We start from the raw sequence: 17557 nt of genomic DNA on the forward strand, positions 1-17557 counted from the left end.
GTGTGGTGGTTACTTCTGAAGCGGAAAAACTTACGTCGCACAGACACGTTGCTGGCCAACCATGGTACCGTCCTCGGTAGCATAGATCTGACCATCCTCCAGCTGATGGTGCGAGTGATGGATCATGTCCAGCTCACCGCCTTGCTGCTGCTGCTGCTGCTGCTGTTGTTGCTGCACCCTACGGCTCATGCGTTTCTCCGCCTTAGCCATCGCCGTGATCGAGGCAAACTTCTTCACCATCGTGTAGTGGCGGAAGGCGCGCTGAATCGTAAGGGCCGCGTTTCGTGCCTTCACTCCGCCGTACTTGCGCTCCAACAGTTCGATCTGCTTGTCCAACAGATCCTGCGACAGTTCATACCTGAAGGCGAGAGAAGCGAGAGAGAGAGAGAAATGAATATCAACAAAGCTCGATATCGGGGTAGATCCCTCACACAAGAAACCTATTCCCGGTTCGGAGGTTATGCGACAACTACCGACGGCGAACTGCGTATTAATTAAGCCGAAATGCTCGGGAAAAACCAGTGCTCGCGTTGGGGGGAAAAGCCATATCTCATCATGTCGCTACCCTTTTTTTCCCTCCTCCCTCTCGGTGGACAAACACTTGCATTGGAAAGGGTATCTAAATTTAGAGCTAAACCGTTCCAACTCCTCGTCCAAACGACGGGGGGCAAAAGTGACCGACCGAAATGCTACCGCTACACCATCGGTTGGCATCCTCTTCAAGAACCCTTCTCTATATGGGGAAAAGTGGGATCACCTGTCATCTATGGAATATTATAAGTAATGGGGGGGAGGTGTACCCGATCCTCCTCCGTCGCAGAATGAGATCAACCGGGATGAAGTTGAAGATGAAGACTGTCGGTTTCACTTTGGACACACCATCCATTTCCTGGAGACCCCACCATCGAACGCACAAGGGACATTTATTAGCCACCGTTCGGACGTCGTCCATCATTAACCGACTTTCCCCCTCCCCTCCCAGCTTCCCATCTTCTGCCAAACGCGGAGTTTCCGAAAATTTAATTAACACACTCTTCCGATTCGCCTCAACGATTTTTTTTTTTGGCTGCCAATGGAAAAAAGAGAAATGCTTCAATAAGCGGCGCAACCCCCGGAATTCGGTGGAGGGAAAAACCAATGAAAATGAACTGACGATGGGAAAAGCGAATTTTTTAATTTTGCCTCCAACGACCGCTTGCAGGTGTCGCTCATGTGTGTATGTGTCTGAGGTATTTGCGTGCCTAACGGACTGTGAATCCGCACTATAAATAACGGACCACAAGGGGGATGTGCTGTTAAATTTTACGAGTTTAGCACCCCGCACTTTATTATAGTTTAGCTAAAGTCAGCGAAATCCGTTTTTCCAGCGACCTTTCCCAAGGGCGATGGTTTCCCGCCTCCCCCCCCCCTTTCCGGGGAAGAAGTAGAACAAAACGTGAGTACTTCGGTTCGGATTTGCTCCCCATTTTTTTTTTCTTCGTTTTTGCTAACTGTTCCCAATCCATTCATGTGAGAATCATAAATTTTAGGTTGGAAAAGAAAAACACAAATGCTTCCCTCAAGAACGATGGGCAACATTTTTGATGGATGAAGCCGGTAATATCAATTGGGCGTGCAATTTTCCACCCGAAAACATGCGGATTACAGAAGCGTGGAAAGGAAAAGAAGAAGAAGAATGAAAGTGTTAGTACAAAACTGTAATTCGCAGTAGAGACCATTAGTAATTCAAACACGTCAAGAGAATTCATTCAAGAAACAAGAAACAAGAGAGTGTGTTTCCAAATGGGTTCAACTAACGGACCATGATTACTTTTTTGCAAATGTGCCATCTTTTAGTTACCAATTCTTGTTTAAAGGCCAAAGGGCGGTTAGAAAATGGATATCGGCCAAGTCCATTACCGGGAATGTCTATGTTAATATTAATAACTTATATGGAAGAAGAGAGAAAGTTGCCTAACTGTCATATGCTATTATTTCAACGGTTTTAAACAATAATTCCACAAATATTTTCCAATTAGTTTGGAGTCTATTTGATTCGGAGTAGATCACCACGAATTTGGCCTGAATGCGTGTTTATGAAATAGTACTTGTCTGAACTTTGTCATAGTAGGCTTCTCTTCCCCTACAAGATGATTCTCGAGTTCGAGCACGATGATTAGAAGGTCGCGAGCTGTCGTGTGTATATTATTTCAAAACACAACGCAATCACCCTCAGTGTATGGATTTCCCGCGGAAGCCGTAGCCTAACCACCTCAAAAGAACTACACCACGTCCACAAGCTACGAGAGATATTATCCGACCAACCGTGTGGATATCCACTTTAGAAACCCCGAAAGTTTCCTACAAACTCTAAGGAAGCCTCTAGGGCACGGTACGAAGTAGGCTTAGCAATAAGCGTTTTGTATCTCGCGTAATCTGAGTTACGGTCGATGGAGTCTTCAGATACTCGGTAAGCCGGAGGGAACTCTAGAAACCCCCGGAAAAACGGTGGGCACCGTGTCATCTGTCCCTTGTTCCAAATTAGTCCCTCGAGGCGCACTAGAAGTCGGGCAGATATTCATAAATAGATGACACACCGGGGAGTGCACGCATGTGTGTGTACGCAGCGCCTAAGAGCTGAAGTAATTTAATAGCACAACGCACAACGCGGTACGAGGGAGCGAGGGAGATAACAAGTAGTACTGCATGGCGTTTCGTTGACCCCTCAGTTTGATCCACATTACGAATGCGAGACGCCACCGAGGCCAAATAGTGTGCGCAATCTCTGGTGGAAGATATGGCACGGCGCGGCACTCTTAGATGGCCCTGTTTCGACACCAGAACACACGTCTGTAATAATAATAATTCCTGTCCCCGGGTTGGGTCTCACTCAAACGATCGCGGGACATTAAGGAACCAACCCATCTCGCCGCCAATCAGAAGATCTAAGATCTAGTCTAGGACGCGCTCGAGCGGCGTTGAGCAATTTACGCGATACACAAACACACCACACACTCCAATGATTTGTGGCATCACACCTTTTTTTTTCTTCGTTTCTCTCTCTTGCCATTTGTCTTTGACGGTGAGCTTTATTCAAACCCCAATTTAATTACCATACGAATTTGATCTCCAACTTGCGCACGGTCGCAGCCGAGGTACTCCTCGTGGTGGACGCTTGTTCCACCGGTTTGGATTCTGCGCCATCCTCGTTGTTGCTGCGGGAACCGTCTGCGTCCAGAGTGTTGAGCTGCTGAAGCGATTGAAAGTCACCGGATCTGGCACGTCGTTTGAGCCTCCGTCGACGCCTCACCACGGCCGCCATCGTATTGTCGGTGTTCCGCTTGACGGCGGCGGTGGACACCTCGTCCAACCGGGACGTCGATCGTGCCCAATATTGCGACCCAGTGCCATCGCCACTTCCGGTTTCGATCGTGGCCACCGATCGTACGGTTCCATCGAGGGGATGTCGTTGGGAGGTCACCGTTGGGGGTGTCGGTGGATGGAGGGAAGGCAGTCGGGAGTACTGCTGCGAGAGGAAGGCAACGACCGGGGAGGTGGGCACATTTTCCCGACACTTGCAGCAGCAGGAGCACACGCAGTCGCACGAAAAACTCTCCTCATTCCCATCGCTCACGTCATCGCTGCCCGAAACCGGCTCCCCGGCCGTGTCCCCCCCGATCCCACTGTCCCCTCCGGAGAGTGACACCTCGCCATCGGCTAGCAGTCCGGTTGACTCCTCGTCGTTCGGAGCCATTGTTGCCGCTTGCCAATCGGTGACGCAGGGGACTTAAATTGTTTCCGTTGCTCGCTGGATGATGACTTTCGATTTCGAACCGGACGCATTGTTCCAACCGGGGGTGAAAAATGGCACTTGGCTTGGCTGCGTGAGAGAGTTTCACCGGGGGAACGCCACCACAACACCGCACAACATTGGGTCCGCACTGATTTCACGGAGGAGGAGAGTTTCTGATAGTAACAATTCACAACACTCTAACACGGAAGCGGAGGGCGTGCGACACTGTCGAGAGACACACGGTTAATGATGGCTCGTGGGCGACACCGAACTTGCCTGAACCCCGCGACGAGGCAAGAGACAACAACACAGACACTCTAACTCCAGACCAATGGCGGACGGCAATGCGTCCCGCATATACGACACACAAGACACCACGCCACTTCTTTTACATACGGGTGTCGATGTAAACTGATTCCGATCGAGATAGCGTACTTTGGAGGGTGCGCTTCCTCGCTCGCGAGAGGTTGATTTAGGACTTAGGACTAGGTCCTAAGCACAAGAATCCCTACGCACGCGGTGGAAGTTGTTTCCGGTGAACTGCGAGCGTTAGGTTGAGGACTTCGCTTCCGGAGAACCCGCGATCGAATGTCGACAAGATCCAGACTGCAGGAACTCCACGTTCTCTACACCCGGTTCGCCATTCAATCTGTGTCACCCTGCACCTAGGCACGTCGGCGTGACGTCGCGCGACCCAAACTCGGAGACTGTTTCCTTTTTGTTTTGATCACGTTCAGATCACTGGGAAATGGGAACAGGTAAGTCTACCACGGCAACCTGTCCATCCGGAATCCGTCCGCAGTGTCCGAATTAGGGTAGGCCCTCTTCTGACTGAAAGCAGCAGGTTGCTCTTGGAGGGCTAGCCTTTGGCTTGGAACTGGAAGTAAACCCTTCGACGGGTCGAATGTCCGACTCAGAGATTCCGCGTTTATCGCGTTCGAGGCAAACACAAATTGCACACGCGATCGATAAGCGGACGGTTTGGAATTTTCTGGCAGGCGCTACTATCTCACTCAGGTGTGATAAGGAGGCCTGAACCTGAACCACAACACTCCTCAACACAGTTGGTTTACTTTGGTGAGTCACAATGGCGTTGTTTTTTCGGTATCTTTTTTATCGATTCGCAAGTGTTTTTCTTTATCGTACCGAGAGAAGCGGCGAATATATCCACAACTCGTGGCATTGAAAAACAAACACACGATGGAAGGAACGTGGACGCAGGTTCCTGATAGCACTTAGGTACTGGTGGAATTCCGCGTGACCAAGGAATGGGAAGAGGTTTTAGGGCTTTATCGAAAGCTCACGTTGGTTGAGGTTCGGTTGATAAGATACACACAGTTGGTTGGTGTGCGAATACTAGCAAAGTCGTCGGGTGGCAAACCTTTAACAACAGAGGATGGACAAGTATGAAGACTGGTTTTGTTATCTCCCTGAGAGTAAACAGATTTCCCAACATCACTTGAGGATTATCTTACGCGATAGGGTAATAAGACTGTTTGCGTACCGTTCCGTCCCCTTTTCTAATGTAAGTATGCGTATGACCTATTAAGAGATCATCTAATCTCGCTTCTATGCAAACATATATTTACATAATAATGCCCTTTCCCTTTCCTTTGGTAACCAGCCGCAGCTTGTGTCGCTTTCTGACTGTTCGGAATATAAAACGTTCTCACAACCAATGGAATACATCATCATCAACCACCGTTTGTTTCAACACACGTACACGACACGGGGCGGGAGCTCGCAGAATCTCCCATCAGTTGAACACCGAATGCAATCATATAAAGCCATATAAAATTCGCATTCAGAGCAATTTCCCAGGCCTTCGGGTGTCGTCACTGATGGTTGACTCATTCGATCGAGCCGAATGAAACGGTGTATGGTGTACGTGTTTGTTGGAAGGTGTAATAACCAGTCTCAATTCCATTGGCACACTGTAGCCGAGAGCTGCTGCTGTGGTTTATGGTTTGGTTGGCAAGAATTCGCACCAGAATCCAGGCCGACCGGCCGACCCGAGCTGGAGGAGGCTGAGGGCGTAAATTAAATCAAATCAGCGTCATTTTAATTGCACTTTTAATTATGTTCTCATCATGAGATGATGCCCCTCCACAGAAGCACGTCCATAGAACCAGTTCATCTGATATTCTTTGCATGAGAATTCCAGCTACTTGAAGTTGGAAGCAAGTGACGTTACGAAACGGGGAATCTTTCTGGGTTTTTTTTCTTAACCAATATAAATCATAACGTCGCGTTCTTCTCCCTCCAAAAGAGACTGCAACACATCCGACAACAAGTGCGGTTGTTGTTTTATCATCCAAGGAAAAACATCGTTAACTGCGCCGAAATGAAATCAGATCGCCAAATGCAGCTGTTGTCCGTACGTGTTTTTTTTTTCTATCGGATGCGAGATGGTTTTTTCCTCATCGAACCGTTTGGTTGGTTTCATTCTTCGACATAAAAATTCGGAACGTCTTCCTCCTTCCACCGGAGTGTATGTTTACAGACCGGACGGACATTGCCTTCACGCTGTGGTTGCCTTTTTGGGCAACGTTCCGATCTTTTTTCCCCCTCTCTACTCTTCTACTTGTACGAAGACGTACGATTTCACAAACGAAACAAATTGTTTGTTTATCATCCCACCATCGGCCGGATTTTGGGAAGATTTTCCCCATTTTCTATCGCCCGATACATCTCCCGGAACATTTGTGGTCTTTTTAAACCGGCTGACGAAGCTGCGCTTTCCATCATCGCGACCGTTCGCGCCTCTTTTTACTCCAATTTTGTTTTCCTTTCGTTTCCCTTCTTTTATGGCCGATCGAAACACTCGCATCACTTCACACCACAGGCACGTCGTCGCGTATCCTTCTTCCCGTGGAAGATTTCCGTTTCCGCTGTTTTTTTTTTGCTTGCCTGCCGTGTATGTTCTGTTCCCTTTCAAATTTCACTTCCGTTTTTCGTGTGTCTTTTACTCTCGTTTCGATCCGCTTTTCTCAGCGCAGTGGTTCAATGAAGGAACAAAGGATAAATATCGGATCGGACGTTTGTGCAACCGGATGTAGTAAAACTGCTCTAAAAAGGACAGGTTTTGGTTGGTTCCTCTCTCTCGTTTGGTCTTCAACAGGGGGTTCGAGGTACAAAAGAAAACGAAATGCCGACGAACCACAAGAAGAAGGGAAGAATTCGCCACTGTTTGGCACGTTTTCGACCTTCAAATGATTTATTTTAATAAAGAAAGAGGGACTCTCTTCTTCGACCCTCGGGTTTATGAGATTTTGGTTTCACAAATTTAACACATTTTTAAAACCCAAGTGAACACGGTTTATAGAACACCTTGACACCGTTATAAAGCACACACTGTTGGATGCATTTTCGATAAGAAACGTGTTTAAGGCAACAACACGGGGCCACCTCGGGAGCCACCTCGATTAATGCCCGCCAATCAAGGTGTACCCGCTCGCGGAATTGAACTGGACCGTGACCGTGCGTGCGTGAATATGTGGGTAGCCTGAGGGGGGAAGCTATGGACGCGCACACGTCGGAACGCCGGAATGCAACGAACTGAACAACAACTCCGGGGTACAACATGCACCCTCGCTCATGCCGGGGATCGCTGATCGGACCGGAAGATATGCGGGCTTCCGTTAGCGCACACACACACGCACACACACATACACGAGTACACAACGGGACCGATTCGCGAATACTGAGCCGAGCCCAAAAAACAAACCGTCCGTCCGTCCGTTGGCGAGTGACGATACAGTGAACGTTCGGACCGTTCGACAAGAACTGAAGCGCAACCGCGAACTACTAAGTTGGCCGCGCGCATCTCACATCACCACCCTCCCTCCTCTCCCCCTCCCTCCTACCGTTCGGTCACACGTACACACGTACGTGTGTGTGTTTGAGGGTGGGTGAGTTGTTTTTTTTGGGGTGGTGGTGTCTATCTACTACCAGAGGGTAAGGAAGGTAGGTGTACTAATAGCTACACCCCGCGTCGAGTGAAAAGATTCGATGGTAATAATTGTGGCGGTAAAGAAGATGCACCAAACCTTGCGCTCATACACATAGGCGCACCGTTTTTCCCTTCCTCTTTAGCTTTCCCTTCATCGTCCGACTGAAGTGTAAGTAAGTGAGAAATCCTAATGTTTGTCTTAAGCCCCCACACCCTACGCTTCTACCAACACGCGTTTTGTTCCAGCTCATAAATCGTTTTAGGGAATGGTATTCAGATTTTCCTACTCCTACCTACATTGCAGCCTCGCTTCCAGATTTATTTATTGGATCATAATTTCGGAAGGGTTTTATTTTGTTATTGTCGATCAATTCTCACGCTTTTGGGCTCGCGTTCTTAAGAGTTCATTAGAACACAATCACGGGGAGGGAAAAGGGAACGTTTATTCTCATCATTCTCAAACCTCTTGCTGTATAAACAAAACCCGTGTGGATGGAGGGTTTTCGAACGAAGTGGTTGAAGGTATGCGTGCCCGAAAGGGGTCGGAAGATCACTCAATAAAAATGAGTACGCCGTCCCGGTGCAGTGTTCACCGAGAGTGAATGCGGCCAACAAGATGGATGGTGCGTTAGAAACGTTCATCCGTTGATGATGGCATTAGATTTTCTCATCTTCTCTCACCTGGCAAGGACATCTTGCGAGTAGATGCATTCACAAAGCCATTAGAAGTGGAATGTCGTCGCAATGGAAGGGAAAACTCATCCCCAAGGGAATGTTGATTTAAATTGAAAACTAACCACACACACACACATTTGTGGCAATCCTTCCTACAGCACGGTGGACACATCCAGGGGCACACACACGTCCGTGCGGGTTGATTGAAGGCTGACCTCCGATGAACAAAAGCGAATGACAGGTGAGGAAAAATTATGCTTCCATAAATATGAGAGTGCACCACCCTTAGGAAGTGACAGGAGTTAATTAAATAGGAAAACAAAGCAGCCCGGAAAAGGTGATGGACGGCAGCAAATAGTTTCTTTCACTACCAAAATTGGATGTTGCGGGTGAGAGAGAGTGAGACACAACTAATTCCCGAACAACAAATTAACACACATGGTGTCCGTTGTTAAAGCTATCGAAAAGCGGGTTTATTTAAATTTTCCAAAGCCCGGGTGTCAAACTGAGGGCCAATAAAACGGAACCAATACTGTTTCCGTGTGGGTTGGCGATCGATCTTTTTAGAAAGGAAGTCGGCGACATTTTTGGCGTCATGCATATGAAAAAATGGTTGCTTTGATGAAGAGCCAGGAATATGCAAACACCCACATCCCCCCATCGGAACGACACTTTCTTCACATCTTCACCGTGTGTGGGAACCGAAAATAGAATGAGGGAAGAAAAGGGGGAAGAAAACAAACCTGCCTCCAACCCTAATGGATGTTAATTTCTTCCAATAAAAACTCACGGTGAAAGAGCGCAACAGCGACGAAAAAACGAACGATTCTGAAACGCCACCACTGTGAGACATTATTGACTCTTGACTTTGTTTCAGTCACAGACCGGTAGTGTCTTGTGTTTCGTGCCGCCATATTTTTTTCCTTGCGGCATTTTCTTTCTCCCGATGGGAGGGGACAAAGATACACCAGCATGGAAAAGGCGAGGGGGAAAACACGGGCGGGTCTAAATTTGTCGCATTTTATGACCTCCAGAAAAAATGAAGTTCACTGCTTTCGCCCTCCTCCGACACTGCCACAGCTGTTTACAGCCTTCTCACCGTGCGAGGTGTCGAAGGAGATTCACGCGAGAAAAGAGGAGAAAAACAGCTCCGTCGTTGGCGCGGCGCCATGTGCGACCTTCACACTGTCGCCTCCGGTGGGCAACAACCCCCCCGCCACCCGGGAGGGGTGCGTTACTTGGAATTTTCTCCTCGCACAAACACACACCATGTGTCGTGACATTCGCGCGCAGGAAGTGGGGGTTGTTAAAGTGCGATTAATTTTTCATGACTTCTTCTCTAATGAATCGAATTTCATTAGTTGCCACTTTAATATACGACCTCCGTTTTACAGCACGGGTTGTTACGGCGACGTCGACAGGATACACTTTCCACAATGTGTTTGTAAGTGTATGTGTGTGTGTGTGTGGAAAAGTTTCTCCTCATTGTTCATCCTCACAGCATACTGCGTTCTTACGGAATGGGGATTTTCAATTTTCGACGACCTTCCACACCATAATGGCGGACCATAAAAGAAAATGAATGTCATTCGCTGGTGCTGCTACTATCTTCCACTCTCCAGGACGATTTATGTGCGGCAATATATCGACGGTCTCGGTGTGCGAACTCTAGAGCCCGTTGTCCGTTGATAGAAGGTTGGTCTGACACACAAATCATTCGGACACCGAAGGGTTGCTCACTCAGAAGGTGTTGACAGTGGAGAGGCACGTGACCTCCCCCGAGTTGGGAACCTTGGTCATCCATCTTTGTCAAAATTGGCACACTGAATTCGGTCATCTGTCACAACTCGTCCCATTTCCTAACATCGCCCTAGAGAACGAATGACCCCCCCCTCAGATACTCTTTCTTTTTCTCAAGAACTCGGAACTAACGCAAGAATAACAAACGTCGGCCTTGAAGATGCTCGGCGGTGTTAATTGTGCCAATATTGCTCCAGACTACCTACACATGACCTGCTGAGATAGAGACCTCAGTACCGCCACTTAGTCCCGCTCTAAGCCAACACACACAACCAACTTCTGCTGGACGTTAAGTTTACTTTAGATAGAGCTACACTTAATTACCTTTAATCGGCTGACGTCGGTGGGGGGTTTGTGCATGACTTCTTCTTGCTCCGTTGACTCGACGTCTCGTTTGGTCGTCGTTTGGTAAGGTAATTGGAACAACGCTGTCGAGTGGTTGTCTGAGGCGGCAACGCGAAAACAACGCAATTGGACAACAAAACCGTATATGTGCAACACTTTTAATTGCTTCACTTCGAGGAGATCACCACCTTTCGTGTGGCCGATGTTAAGAGCTGATATTCCTGTTTCGACATCGTTTTGCACTCATCACGTTAAACAGAGGATACAAACAAACAAGTGTCCCACTCTAGAGCTCTAGAACCCTCGCGACACTGATAGCCACGTAGGCATCAAACGGTTTTGTTGTAAAAAAACATTCCACTGTCGGGAGAAATCGAAGGTTGTGCTGAAAAGAGATTCGATTCGACACACACTGGACAGCAAAAATCTGGAGCAGCCACCACTCGCGAATAATCTGAACTCCGTGAAGGACGCCGCCACCGACCGGCACCACGGCTACAGAGATTGTGAGCTGGTGTACCCAGCAGCTTCCTCCTACCGGTCGGTTAAAGGCCGACCATCGGACCAGCGTTTAGCACCTTCACCACGGACTCGAGGACTCGGGCCTCCGTTGTGTCCCGGTGATGGTGATGGCGATGCCGACGGGCAGAGATTTTGTGAACACACTCTGTTCGGTGTGTTCTGGCCGAGATACGCAAACAGACACACACACACACACTCGGAGATTGGTCTCCGAACCGGCGAGTTCGCGTGTGTTATCACAGCCATGTTGTGTTCCGCAGATTGGAGTGGCGTGTTGAACACATTCGTTAGAATATGTGCTATTGAACAACGACGCCCCAAAACCCCGCGTTCGGTCCTCTGCCACTAATAGGAATCCCTCACTTATCTCCGGCGGACACTTCGGGTTTGATGTTGTTGCTAACAAAAATCATTCAACCCGAAGCGCCGAAGTGGCCACACATTTTGCGTACGTGGTACTCAAACGAGTTGGGTGCCGAAAAGAGATAGTGTTGTAAAAAACAGATTCACGGGTCTCCGTGAACACGGGGTTTTTTTTGTTGTTGTTGTTGTTGTGGCCACTGTGTGCTTCTCCGTATTTTGATGGAGGAAAAACAAAAACATTTCATTATCACCAGAGCAGCACTTGTGTTTACTCACACTGGCTGACGACAGCGTGCTGGTTGGTTGGTGGTGACGCCTCGCGAGGGTTGTCAGGTTGGTTCGTCGTGCAGATTGTGCTGGAACGAACTGGAACGCCTACGGTGACGTCGCCAGTCTGACACCAATAAAGGGCGGGCAGCCATCAAACGACCAAACATCGGTGTCACTTAGGTTTCCCTTAAGTTCCCCGAATGAGGATCACACTCACTGGACAAAAACACTCCTCCTCATCCTCCTCGGGACAGCCAGCAGTGCATGAGAAGTTTAATTAAAGCAAGCCCACGGAACATGGCGACAGCCACTACTTCCGGCGGAGAATGCCAAACACCCGAGTTGCCCTACCACTCCGGCAGATGTCGCTCTACGCGCGGGAGAGTGTTGAATGAATGTCCTCTTTCTAGTTGTCCGGAAAACAATAGAACAAAGCGTTTACCTACGGATTGAGGTAGGAACCAATGGTGTCCGCAATGCATTGTCTGTCATTTTGGGCCGTATCTGTTGTGTGGGGTTGTGTTTTGTGCGAGGTCGTTGCCTCCCGACGTTGACAACGATTTCGCAAAAGTGTCGTCTGTCACTCCCGGAGCCTGGGTGATAAATTACAGCCCGCTGCGAGCGCTGAGAAGAGAACACTCCCCTCTCCTAAGGCCCGAGAGACGGTGTAATTAGTATCCATTGTTGCATTGGGCGCCACCGACGAGACACTTTCGATTGTGTTAGTGTGGGGTGGAAAAAAAAGGAAAGTAAATGCAGGAAGTCAGACCAACCGGGACAATGTTTGATCGCCTTTTGAGGCGCCATTTCCTCTGAAAGCTAAAGCGTGTAATTCACAAAAGATAACGATCGCATCGAAGGAAGGTTCCCATAGCTAACACTTTAGTGAACCACCATTCCAAATCTGATAGCTTTTTGTCACGTCTATGTAGGGAAGGCAGAAGGCCGTACCGTGTCTATAGCTCCAGGCGCCACGATGGCCATGCGATTACGTAACACTTTTGGCAACGTACTTCGATGACATTTCCGCTCTTCGAGGATGCTCAATCGACCGGAACCGGAGGCAAACACACATTCCCGAACCTTTTACATAACACCTCAGAGCACGTAACGTTGGATTCTATCGATTAGCGGCGTCGTGTTATGACATAATCCAACATAAGTTGAGCAATTTTGGCAACCACTATAAACGCCCTCGTTGAAGAACGCACTAAAAGGCGAAAGCTCGCACCTTTTACCTGGGTGTTTAATTTAATAAAGTCGTCGTGGTGTGTGGACGCCAATCAACCGGTCAGATCTTAATCGGCCGGGGCATCCAAACAAGAGAATGAGTAGCTAGTGAGAGGGAACACGTTCGAGCGCTTCGTGGTTTCGAGCTCATTAACAGTTGCTTTTATCTTAATTTACCCTCCTAATGAGTCCCGTTGATCCCGCAGTGTGTTGGTTGGTTGGTGTTGGGGGGTACTTACGCATTTTGCACACGTGTCCGCTTCAGCACATCGCCATTGCTGCGGATGGAGCCCTTCTTGTGCAGCGTCGGTGTCGCGATGTTCTGGTGCGAGCCGTGATGGTGGTAGCCGTTGTTGCCGGTGCCGCCGGTGGCCGAGTGCAGATGGTAGGTGAGCTGCTGCGGCGACACGTAGTGCTGCTGGTGTGCTGATGCGGAAAGCTGCTGCTGCTGGTGCGGGTGCTGGGGCTGCTGGTGCACGTACACGTAGCTGGCGGCGGACGAGCCGCCGCTGCCACCGACCGAGCCGCACAAGCCATTGTTGCCACTGGCGCTGGCAACACTGCCACCGCTCGGATGGTGATGGTGTGTGGAGTAGATCTGCGCCGGGCGATCGATTTTTTGTGGGAAACTACTCGAGAACCCATCATCATGCACGGTGGGAGGGGATGTGATCGCGTCCAGTGACAGAAGAAAACAAAACGCGGGACCAAACACACAACATGAAAACGAAAAATAAAAACGTAAAAAAGAGAGATAAAAAGAGATAAAAAGAGAGAGAGAAAAAGGTGATTAAAATGGTGGAACCACAAGACGAAAAGGTGAACATGAAAAATGGCAAACTGGGAAATGATGGTGTGTAAGCAAAGGAGGACGAAAATCGGGCAGATGTTTTGTTTTGCACACGGGAGAAGAAAAAGGGCAAAATCGGGAATAGGGATCCTTTCCCATCGGTCCAATCTTGCCAGAGGTACTTCCTTCGGGAAGGGATAGGATAGGACAGGTAATTCAAATATCTGCAGTGGCAAAAGAAACGAGCGCAAGGGAAATGGGATCCGAAAAGCAGTCCATGAAGGAACAAATGCAATGTAATTAAATCAGACTTTCATGACGATGTGCCGTATCTGTCCCCGGGGAGGGAACCGTGAGGATACCACCAGGTTGTTGGCAACAGAACGGACACCGTCAGCAAATGAAGTGGAAAAAGGACATCTGGACAATGGAAGTGTAAGAAAAGGTGAAGGAAAACGGTTCGGAAGGATTTTTGCTGAAAGCATACTCTCCGAAGAAGGCGAATTGATTTTGCCATTTAGCAGAAAGGAAAGCGTAAAAGGAAAGCAATCTTCGCCCCTCGGAGGGATTGTGAAAGACTGGGGATGATTTTTGAGTTGCGTGACTGCTTTATAAGTGACAATGCGAACATAATGCGGACGAAGCATGCAAACCGTGACGCCTGATAGGGATAGGTTGGTTTTCGCTAGGCGACAGACGGACGCAAACGCTCAAAGGAACGTCTCGAGACAAGGAATATAAATGTATGGAGAACGAGTTTTTCACTCTAAGCGTTTGCATCGTTAGAAGGACAAGGACATGACAAGAAAAAGGGGACTGGCGTGGGGGAAAAACACACAATCTATGGAGAGAATGGCTACGATTATAATATTTATTCTAAATTGGAAAACAGTGTAACACGTTGTAATACTAGATAATCCTTGAGCGCGTCGGAAAATAGCGTCTGGAAAAAGCAAAAGCAAGCAAAATCAAGAAATCAGCTGTGTATTGCAAATAAATGTTCTCCTAAAGCGAGCATCATGTATGACGAGAGTTTTGTTCGGAAATGGAAAGGATTGATATTTTCCCTGTTTCGGAACAAACCTCAAACCGAACAGCTTTCGGAAGGGTTCGAAAGGAATCTCATGAATGTTATTTGAACGCGCGTGGAAAAACATTTCATAAGTGTCAAAACAAAACTAAGATAAGTCGCCCTTCCGAAACACTTTGCCTCACGTGGGACATATAACGTGTGTTCACACCTCGAACCGTTTCTGTCGGAAAATGGGAGAAAAGCTGGAGCGCAATGAGGCAAAGTTTGCGGTAAGTTTTCCCAGAAGATGGGCCTGCCTAAGGAAAGTTTTCCGCTTCGCAAGGCTCTCGTTTTCTTCGCCGTCTTCAATCGAAACTATTTCCACACGGACACACTCATGCATCCAAACGAATGTTTGCGCACTTATCGAAGGAAAAGCAATGGTACTTCTTGTTCGTATGGTTTTCAACTCCCGGTGCGTATTGGTGTCGGCTCACACTACATTTTGTCTAGCGATTTTGCAGTTGGAAAAAGCAGTTGGAAAACTTTCCTCCACCGGACGGGGATAAATCTTTGACCATTCTTTCTCTCCGAGAGGTTTTTCCTTCCTTTTTTCGTCGGATTCAAGCAGCTTCTATTTCAGCACGTTCCCTTAGCGAAAGGGCCGGTTGGTTGATCGTTGTCTGCAGTGTTGAGAAAAACTTAATCTTTGCCTCCGATGGATGGCCATCTTTCCGGCGTGCCCTTTTCTGCGCCTCGTCCCCTTAGGGGGAGAGAGTTGGGTGGGGTGGAAAAAGTTGGTTAAATGAAATTTTCTTCACACTTCCGGAGATGGGTGTTCTGCGGGGGTGGAAAAGCTCGTTTGGAATGACGCACGTAGGGATTTTCGCCGATCGATAGTCGAGCCATTTTTCGCCGGGAAGTTGAAGTAGAAGCAATCTTTCACCCAACGTTGACGTTCAGTGGAAAGAGTCGAACTCGAGTCGAGTGTTGGTAGCACGGATCGGAGGAACCCGATATTAATCCAGGCAGACTCCAGAGGCTACTCTCGACGCCACGCGCCATACGCGCGACGAAACGAATCCTTCCAGGAAAAACCAACCTCGTATAGGAAAAGATGGACAGCGGAAGGCAAAGAAGATGAATCTCAGCTGCTGTGGTGGTGGTATGTGGCTGCCTTTCTTTTATTCAGATGGACTACCTGCTGCGCCGTTGCCCTCCGAGTCTCGCCGTTGACCATATGCCACACGAGGTCAGAGGATGGGACTGTAAATATCAGGGAACAGAAGCAGCTGCACCACACCACAGGCGGTTATTGCACGAGACAGCCGCCGGGAAAACCGAGGAAGCAAGACGCGATCCTCGCCTCGCCAGACTGCTCACAGACATTTGAGATGGACGTCGTCTGCCGCTTCCCCGAAAACTCCGCTTCGCGTCGTCGCGTCAAAATTAAGTGGAAACTAAGCGAGTTTTTCCTTCACGCTCGCCGGTCGCACATTTGTTTACGTTCCCTAAACCGTTCCAGATAGAGACTGTTCCAACGTTCCCTTCCGAGTGCAATGTTCCGTCTCAAAAAAATGGGACCACGATGGGATGAGCAACAGCGGGCGCATTCATCTCCGGTTCGGGTCGTTTTTCTTCGTTCTTCAAGACGCCACACGCCTCGCTGCACTTTAGGGCGGGCGCACAGACGGTTGGGCAAGAAAAGCGCCCAAAAAGAGGCTAATGAAAACACTAAACACATGTTCTGATGTGTTATAAAATGCCCTTGCGCCTCACAAGAATCACTTCCCTCGGCTGCTTCCCCCACACCATGCAATGCAATTAAGGGCATAATCGGGAGGAAAATGCACCGTGTGGTAGGGACTCCTAAAAATAGCTCCTTATGCCAAAGTCCATACCGAAAACTAGGTAATGATGCAAGCATTTTATACAAACACATTCCATAAAAGGGAGCTGGTTCCGAAGGTTCAAAAGAAGAAATTTCAATCCGATCCAAGCGAGGGAAATGCACCCCGGGGTGTGTTTTTCCTTTTGATTCCGAGAGAGATAACCATCATCATCAAAAGTTCAAAGTAGAACTAAATATGGATTTACTGGGTGGCGTCTCAATTGAGACGAAACCCCGTCGAGGGAGAGTAACAATCCCATATTTCCAGTTGATCAACCAAGCTTGAATTAATAAATAATTTTCCCTTTCGCTGCCGCCGCTTTTTTCCTCTTCGCCGGGTGGAAAACGAAGAAGTGTATCATGTTTCAGGCTCGCCGAGGAAGACATATGTGAAAAGAAAAAATTTATGCAATGAGGTTCTTTAGCTGATGTTCACAAACGGTTGAAAGAAGCGATGAAAAATGTTTCCACCCGCTGGTTAAGAAATCATCAGGTCATCGACTCGGTGGAAACCCGCACCAGGTGCAAGAGCGTCATGAGTTGAACGTTTTAAAAATACACTCAAGCCGAAGGAAAGAACCAGCAGTATATCCAATTTAACACAATCTGGAGGATTTTTGGTGCGATAATTCATTTGGTCAGTTTGCAAAAATGCAGTCAAACGGAAATTAAACCAACACAACCACAACACACCGTGGAAAAACCCTTTTTCCCCCCACGGGATGGAAAACAGGGCGACCACTCGCTAATGCTTTTACATTGCCATTTTACGAGCGTTTTGCGCGTTCATGCCGTAGCCCTCGTTAGTTATGGAAGGAGGACTGGCTCCCGGTTCCAACTGTCTGGGCGTTATGTCGGCGATGCCTCCACACATTCGACGTTCACAAACGCTGGCGCGACGGAAAAGCCAGTCATAATTTTACCAGCGTTCTTTT

At 48.4% G+C, this 17557-nt stretch overlaps 1 protein-coding gene across 1 annotated transcript in view; it reads right to left on the reverse strand.

The window, feature by feature from the left end:
* LOC131271933 (uncharacterized) overlaps nt 1-17557 on the reverse strand; it is a 57567-nt gene that overhangs the window by 7330 nt on the left and 32680 nt on the right. The window contains exons 2-3 of the mRNA XM_058273522.1: nt 13169-13558; nt 35-358 (exon numbers count right to left, since the gene is read on the reverse strand). Of these exons, the coding sequence (XP_058129505.1) occupies nt 35-358; nt 13169-13558 (714 nt within the window). The remainder of the gene's footprint in view (nt 1-34; nt 359-13168; nt 13559-17557) is intronic.

Source organism: Anopheles coustani, chromosome 3 (assembly GCF_943734705.1).
Source record: "Anopheles coustani chromosome 3, idAnoCousDA_361_x.2, whole genome shotgun sequence".
In the NCBI taxonomy this organism is placed as follows: domain Eukaryota; kingdom Metazoa; phylum Arthropoda; class Insecta; order Diptera; family Culicidae; genus Anopheles; species Anopheles coustani.